The sequence below is a fragment of the Paramormyrops kingsleyae genome, chromosome 2 (assembly GCF_048594095.1).
Source record: "Paramormyrops kingsleyae isolate MSU_618 chromosome 2, PKINGS_0.4, whole genome shotgun sequence".
Classification (NCBI taxonomy): domain Eukaryota; kingdom Metazoa; phylum Chordata; class Actinopteri; order Osteoglossiformes; family Mormyridae; genus Paramormyrops; species Paramormyrops kingsleyae.
This window is the reverse complement of record NC_132798.1, coordinates 4,648,237-4,656,234: the sequence shown is the minus strand read 5'-3', so window position 1 is coordinate 4,656,234 and position 7,998 is coordinate 4,648,237. Positions and strand designations below refer to the sequence as shown.

Genomic DNA, 7,998 nt, shown 5'->3' with positions numbered 1-7,998 from the left:
TGTGCTTCACACTTAAGACGAGCACCAAGCTCCATACATTTATCAGACCATCATCTAAAATCATTTGCAGTCCTGACTTTTAAAAAAAAAAATTAAAAAAAAAAAAAATTACATCATCAATACAAGTATACCTTTGAACCAACTGTAATATGCAGATCAAGTCACGGCCAGGACTTAGATCTCAAACCATATATTCCGTTCCTTTCAATTAAAGCGCTTGATGTTACATGTGCACATGTGCATCTGCACAGTCCATGATAAATTAAGCAGGAACAGCACCAGTTTGCAATAAAAACTCAGATAACTGTAGTATGTATTTGTTGCAGTTAGAAGTAAAATTCATAGAAATATCGTAAGTATACCATTTCCCAGAGAGGTGCATAACATCTTTAATACAACCTGTGTCTCCCTACCCTACTTTTGACAGTATTGTGTTCTCATCTGCAGGATTACTTTTAACATGAGCAACAATTTACACAAGCCACACTTAATTCAATTTCTGGTTTTAAAGGCTTGATTTTGATTGCCTCTCGAAAGGAAAATAAAACAAAAAAACCTTCTGTCTGTAAAGGTTGTCCTCACCTGAAGTAGCATAAAAAACAGATGTGTATAACCACTGTCCAAACATCAATGCAAGATCTTTTGTTTCCATCAAAAGAAATGTCCAATTCGTTCATTTGGTCTTCTCATTCCCCCCAGAACTTTCATTTACAGGTTGAGCTTCAGTCCAATTTTAAAAACGAAAACCCTACAGCAGAGATTCTCAGTATTCATCTAGCATGTCAACTCGAGGGATGGACAGTCCTCTCAGCTTTAGGGCCTGCGTCTTGGCCTTCTCCATCTCCTGCTTAGCTTGCTGTTGTAACCTCTGCTCCTCCAGAATTTCCTCAATGGACACCTGCTGCAGGACAGTGTCATTCTCCTTCTCCAGGTCCTAGAAAAGAACAACACTTTAGCCTTTGCAAAGTAGAGGGATCCTATCTCAGAATTTCACTTCAACACAGTTTCTGATTTTATATACACTACTGTGCAAAAGTCTTAGGCAGTCCAAAGAAATGTTTAAAGCTGTTTATCTGAGTAACAAGTGTACTTTGGCTTAGAACAAAAAACACAATTTAACATTAGAACATGTGCAAATTTAGAGGAACACAATAAAAACTAGTAATGTCTTCTGTTTTCTAAAAAGTTACTGATATCTAGTTGGATGGCTAGATGAACACGGCTTCAGTTCCCAAACCTCTCCTCAGGGGCACCTCAGCCGTTCCATGATTTTGTTAAATTTCACCAACAGCTCAATTAAATAATTAAATGAATTGGTTTAAAAAGTCAGTGACAGATTGACTCGCTGTATGAGGTGTGCTAGTGGTCAAGTCAATAAATACTGGCTGCACTGGACGGTCGCTGCAAATACTGGGATGATTTTAGCAGAAGTTCTGAAATGGCTAAGCTGACACACTTTGACAGGCATAATATCATAGTTTTACACCAACACGAGGATAATCTAAACATCATTTTCTTTGCCTGCCTAAGCCTTTTGCACAGTACTGTACATCACAATATTCATGGAGCTGGCTTCACCGAATCATGTTTGTGAATCACATGTTCCCTGTTCTGCCTGAAACTCAGCTTTTGTGGGCAGTGGTTGCTTGATGGTTAGGGAAACGCACTTGTAATTGAAAGATTGCAGGTTTGAGTCCCTGACCAGCAAGGCACCACTGAGGTACCCTGAGCAAGGTACTGCCCCCAAGCACTGCTCCACGGGCTCTAAATTAGCTGCCCCCTGCTGTGTCATGAAAGTCACATATGGGTTAAAGGCAGAGGACACATTTCGTTGTTGTGTGCTGTGGTGTGCCAACAATGACCACTGATGTCTAAATTCTAATTTTAAAATTTGAACTTAAAGCATTCAAGAACATATTTAGGAGTTATCATCATAGAACTATTTATGTAAATTCTCCTATATGTTTACATTTACAATGCTGTAGTTTATAAACCACAGAAGCTACTGTTAAATAATAAAGGCAACATTAAAGAACCGACTTACAATTTCCCCAAGCAAAACAACATTTTCTCCTCTGACAATGAAGATTCCTCTGGGAATGTCTCCATACTTTTTCCCAACATGGATGCGCTCTACAGTTTGATGTAAAACTAAATTAGCTGTGGGAAAAAAAAGACACAAACGGCTTTACATTTCAGCAGCATAAAGTAAATTAATAAAATGTTAAACTACGTGAACTATACTGATAAGTAAAGAAATCGAAAAGTACATTCAATTAATTCCAGGGTGGCTGAATTACCAGTTTTAAAAATAAGCAACAAAATCTAAATTATTGATTGATTATAATACACCAACACATTATTTGAATATCATTCTCTGATGTATACTTACATACCAAACTGGTCGATACTTCTTAGAAATCCGATTAGTGTCCTTCCATCTCGAAGAAGAACAAGATGTTTCTCTGAGAAAAGTGACCACAAAAAACGATGAGGTACAGGTCGATCACGGTTAAAAACATTCACTATTCATTTAAATTGTTAGTTGATGCGGTAATGTTATTGCACAATTTAGGTCTGCATGTTGTTTTTATTCTCGACGTGATAGATAAGATTCGGAAAATGTAAGACGAGCAAACAGTGTAAGTAAATAAATAAAACAGTTAAATGGCGTACGCCCCAAAGACAAACCTTGTATACTTAACACAAACTGAAAAAGCAAATGCAACTTAATCAAACTAGCCAGCTGAATAACCATAGGATGAAGTGTGCTTCACAAAAATTTTAAGCAAGTATGTATTACTGAATTATTCTATTCACTTACTGTCAATATCCTCAATGAGGCTAGCTGTCCCTGGCATGTAATTCATTATGAAGAACAATATTCGCACGATGCTATTTAACAATATATCGTTAAATATGTGCGATGTCTACTTTTTCAGGCCATGAATCATTCAAATGTGTACCCCCTTCCTACACAGGAAGTACAAACTTGACTTCCGCTATGAGTTTAACCCCTTTGTTACGTCACTGGGTAAGGTGACCTGTTGAATAGGTCTGTTCAGGGCCATCCCTGGCTTTCTTACTGTTATATGTATTGCATGACAGTTCCTTTGTTGATATGCTATAATATTGTTCATTATTATTAATAAAAAGGTCTTTCTAGAACTGGTATTTTTTCCTTAGGAATTGGATAGATTTTTAAATGTGTTTAAGGGCCTTTTAATCTTAGTCTTCATGACCTGATCTGGGTGATGGGTTTTGTTCAACCGTTCTTAAGTTTCATTGTGTGCTAAAATTCAATATTTTTAAGGCACAATTGACAATGTGTTATTTACAAAGATTGAAGACAATAAAATATTACATGCTGGTTATTTAATTAACCCAATATCCTAAACGAGTATTTAGTTAAGTAATAAATTGATGTCCATTGTGCTGTATGCAAGTCTTTATTTTTTGTAAGTTCACCCGACGTAAACTTCGTTCATATGCTGCCTTGAGTATGTTCTGCAGAATAAATAGCCACCTTGAATCAAATATCAGAGGCAGTTTTAGCTTATGGCTGCATCAGACTCTTCATGTTTATATGAGGTTTTGTTCATGTAAGTGTTTAGAGTAAATAAAAATGTTTATACAAAGACTGAAAAAAATAAATAAAAAAATGTTCACTCCAGCCTAGTTACTTAGTTGCGACGCATTGGTTTTTAGGATCAGGATTAAGGAGCGATTGTTTGATTATTTTTTTCCCCTCAAGATAGTTTCAATATAGTGATTATTTCAGACATTGGTCGCCTAAGCACAGCGCAAAGCTGCAGATGTTCTGTAAACCTTTCAGATTAAGGGTAAAGGATTCGTTCCTGGTGAACTTCCCCTTTAAAACTCTCAGCAACAAAATATCACCTAGCAATATCGTCGCGTGATCCTTAATTTACTTGTTAACGATTGGTCTATTTTCAGACATGGGTGGGGCTTGTTCTAACATAGGCGCGCCGATTCGCTAGAGGGAAAAATGTTCATTGACGCAAATAGGGAGTGTCGTTATGTAAACTGTCCGGTAGACAAGCGGAAAAAAAACCGAGCCTTAGAGATTTAAAGGTGCAGTGTCATTGCAAAATGGTTCCTATATTTTGTCGAGGTTGACTTAGTTTACTAACGTCTGTAGCTGATTTTGGTCTCAAAAAATAGCTGGGAGTCTAAATAAGGTGCATTTACGTTGATATCAGGGTTTAATGGCGTACGACTCGGTTCGGAACGACAGAAGTGGAGTAAACTCTCCCTGGGTTATGCATCAAATGCAGTCACATCCGAAGGGAGTCTGGCCTACAAATTACAACAACTCAGAAAATAACAACTGGAATAGCTCAATGGTAACCGACAACCGGGTAAGATAACCATTAATTATGTATATGCATTTTAGCTTGTTTAAGGTTCATTCTGAGTTATCAGTTAAGTAACATCCGCATCCTGTTTTAATGTATTACTTGCATATTGCGACAATACCGCAAATGAACACTAATGAATAGAGCCCCCCAGTTTTTAATTTATTTTGGTCAAAGTACTTAATATCTGCCTCTTTATTAGTAAATTGTTGTGCACGATCGGTCTCGTTGCTGTGTCACCTTGACAGTTATCAGTATATTAAACGCCCTTCCGCAAATGCCAGCTCGATCATCTAATCTGGTCTTCAAAACGTGTCAAAGGGGAAAAAGTGTCTGGAAGTAGTACTCTGTCAGCATCATACCTCTTGATCACGTACAGTATACCACTATTATTATAGCGATATACTCTTACTTTAATTTTTACAATAAAGTGTGACTACTTGTATAAAAAGTTGAATTCGATTATCTAACAACATTTTATGCAGTTATAAACCCAGGATGTTAAAATAGATTCATGTTGGCAAGGAATTAGAGAAATTGGTAGCATCGTACAGTCATGTCTTATAAAAACGGTAAATTTAGTGTTTGATATTAAGCACCTAAGCTGGCATTTGATAAGCATATTCACGTGTTTCTTTGCAGGAAGCTGTTCCGTATCCCAGCTACCCTTCAAACTACTGGTACCCACAGTCCCATACAGCAGGGCCTTATTCCAGTGCGTATCCCTCAGGGTCAGAGGTCAATGGACAAAGACCATACAACCCACAGGTAAAGCTTACAATGAGTTTCTGTGTGTTTCTGTATTTCAACATAATGTTCTTATTCTAAAAATATATATTTTTTTGCCCTCAGACAATGCCAGGTTTCCCCGATGCTGTTTACAATCCAGGACAGTATCCGGCAGGACTCATCCACCCGTCCAATCCCTTCTACTGTACCGACCAGCCACCCACCAGGCAGGTTCCATATCCCAACCAGGGCTGCACTGAGCAGGGAACCAGTACATCAGGTCCACTGGCCTCCCAGCACTGCCACTACCCTGTGTCACACTGTCAAAGGGTAGGTTACTCACTTTTTGCAGGTTCATTTTGGGAAAATAGAAGGTAAAACTGTAGGGGGGCGATGTGACTAAGCAGATGAAGTCCTACAAGGTATAGTTGTCTTATCTGCTTCTATATTTAGTTTAAATGGATACAAGTGGGATATACTTTGGATAAATGTATTGGGTAAGATTTCAAATGAAAAGTAGAATTATATTGTAATAATTAGTCTTTGACAGAATAGTTTGAATTTTTGTTTTTTCTTACTAGGTACTGTAAGATAATTTCACTTGTTCTCAGTTACATGCTGTTTTCGTTAAAACACTGGAACTCTGGCACCTGCATGTGGCTGTGATTTGACTGTGTTCCAGGCCCACGAATATCCTCCAGCACCCTACGCACATTACGGCGATGGAGTTCACCCCGTACCTCAGAGCTCCCCATATCCTTCCCAGCAACCACTGCATGCAAGGCCGCAGCCAGATGCGTGGCCTCACACAGCCGGCTTTGGCTCCACGGCCCAGCAGCAGTGGCAACCCGATGCCCCACCTGCGCACAACCATTACGGGAACCCCCTCATCCCACCCCACCCGGCTGCCTGGACTGCTCCCTCTGTGTCACAGTATGACCCTCAGGTGTGTATTAACAGGCCAGTGTTGCTCCTGATTGATCTGCAGTGGGGTGTGATCCGCTGGGTAGGACACCTTGCCTGTGATCAGAAGGTTGCCGGTTCAAATCCCTCTGATTTGTCCCTGCTCTCTGATTCTCACTTGTATGTTGTTTAAAATAAATGCCCCTGCTAAGTAAATGTAAAGAATTTTGCCAGCAAGGATTAAACATGGTGCCCCGCAATGGGCTGGCCCCCCGTCCTGGGTTGTTCCCCGCCTCGTGCCCGTAGCTTCCAGGATAGGCTCTGGCCCCCCTGCAGCCCAGAAGGATAAGCGGTTTGGAAAATTGATGGATGGATTAAACAGGGAAGCATAGTCTGGCCTTTTACACCTTTAGGAACCAATTAGCAGATTTTTCTGAAACAAGGGCACTGATCAAATAATAGCGCTAATCTGCATCAGAACTTTAATCTGCCTTATGATCTCGTTGCTCTGGACAGGATCGCCACTATCCAGGTTATGTACCTGTAAACCAACCCATGGGACCCAATCAAATGGCTGCCAACCCTGGGCCTGGTCAACCAAGAGAGTTCAGTGCCCCTCCTCAAGTGTACAACATGGGGAAAGAACAGGAGCCTAAGCAGTCTCAGGGGGAGCCCCCACCCACTGGCCCCCCGCAGAGCCAGAACCCCAGTCTGGCGCGGGTACAGCAGGTGCTGGCCCGGGTGTCTCTGCTGCAGGAGGACGTGGATGAATTTGTGGGCCACAAAACAGACAAAAGTTACCGCTGTTTAGAAGAACTGCTCACTAAGGAACTGCTGGAGCTGGACTCTGTGGAGACCAACGGACAGGAGTCTGTCAGACTGGCACGGAAGGAGGCCGTGCAGAAGATCCAGGGCATTCTCGATCGGCTGGAGAAGAAGGCCTTCTGAAGACCCCCTCCCCATAAAACCATAGTGTACTCTGTCATCGATGGGCACCACCTACTTCACCTTTACTGCCACTGAAATTGTGAGAGGAGAGTGGTACAGACTCTGTTACTGGATGCGACAATGTAGCCCAAAACACCACAGTAGCAGGTGTGCTGCTGTCCATTCATTTCATGTTTTTTTAATGTTCGGGTCCCATCTATGCTGCAACAATTAGAAATGGAATTTATGCCAGTGACTCACACAGTGACACTGTGTAGCCGTCCCTTACTGGAAGGGGCGGCTGCTGTCTGTAGCTTTGCCAGTATCCCTTTAAATGACGTCATAAACGCACCGTCCTTTTCGGTGGGGCAAAACCCTGCTTCGTTTTTGAGACTAAAACAAATGTCCATAAAATATCGTACTTTTTTCTGTTATTTGCACCAAAGTCATAGCTCTGATAGTAACATAAGATTTTATTTAAGAAAAAACACCCGTATATTTTTGTTTATTTACACTAGTGCCATGATATTGGCAGGTGCTTTTTCCTATTAGAAAATAATCACAAGTCCTCTCAGTAGCTCTGCATGAAAGGAAACCTTTGATGTTCTTTGTATTGTGTAATCCGTCTCTGACGAGGGCCATGACACTCGTCTTCGGATAATTTGATAACACAAAGTTTCGATACAGTTATATTTTACACCTGGATATATTGAAGTGGAACCACTGCACCTGTTTGCTTTTTTCCCCACCAGAAAAAGACAAACTATATTATAAGGCATTTTCTACGGTTCAGTTGTATGTGTCAGTATTTGTTCAAGAAACCCCGTCAGAATTCTGTACCAAGCGAGGAGTGTGACGTGTGAGTGTGAATGTAGCCAGATTGAATTACTTTTCCGATCTCTCTGAGGACCATTTGCTGGAAATACTGTGGATTTATTGAAGGCTTGCTGAAGGTACCCGCTCTCTGTAAGGGATACACCATGAATTTGCAGGTTTTGGTTGTTACATTTATAAAAGGAGGAGTTTATACCTCAAAATAAACATATTTAAAATAAACAAA

The 7,998-nt window shown here is 40.5% G+C and overlaps 2 protein-coding genes across 2 annotated transcripts; one reads left to right on the top strand and one right to left on the bottom strand.

Moving 5' to 3' along the window:
* On the bottom strand, nt 1-2,998 carry LOC111857573 (U6 snRNA-associated Sm-like protein LSm1). The gene is made up of 4 exons (XM_023838577.2): nt 2,825-2,998; nt 2,397-2,465; nt 2,045-2,160; nt 1-934 (listed from the first exon to the last, which is right to left on the bottom strand). Exons 1-4 carry the CDS (start codon nt 2,868-2,870, stop codon nt 764-766), a joined length of 402 nt encoding a protein of 133 aa, XP_023694345.1. The 5' UTR covers nt 2,871-2,998; the 3' UTR covers nt 1-763.
* Nucleotides 2,999-4,017: 1,019 nt separating this feature from the next.
* bag4 (BCL2 associated athanogene 4) lies at nt 4,018-7,998 on the top strand. The gene is made up of 5 exons (XM_023838576.2): nt 4,018-4,382; nt 5,022-5,147; nt 5,232-5,438; nt 5,791-6,054; nt 6,528-7,998. The coding sequence occupies exons 1-5, from the start codon at nt 4,230-4,232 to the stop codon at nt 6,957-6,959; spliced, it is 1,182 nt and encodes a 393-aa protein (XP_023694344.1). The 5' UTR covers nt 4,018-4,229; the 3' UTR covers nt 6,960-7,998.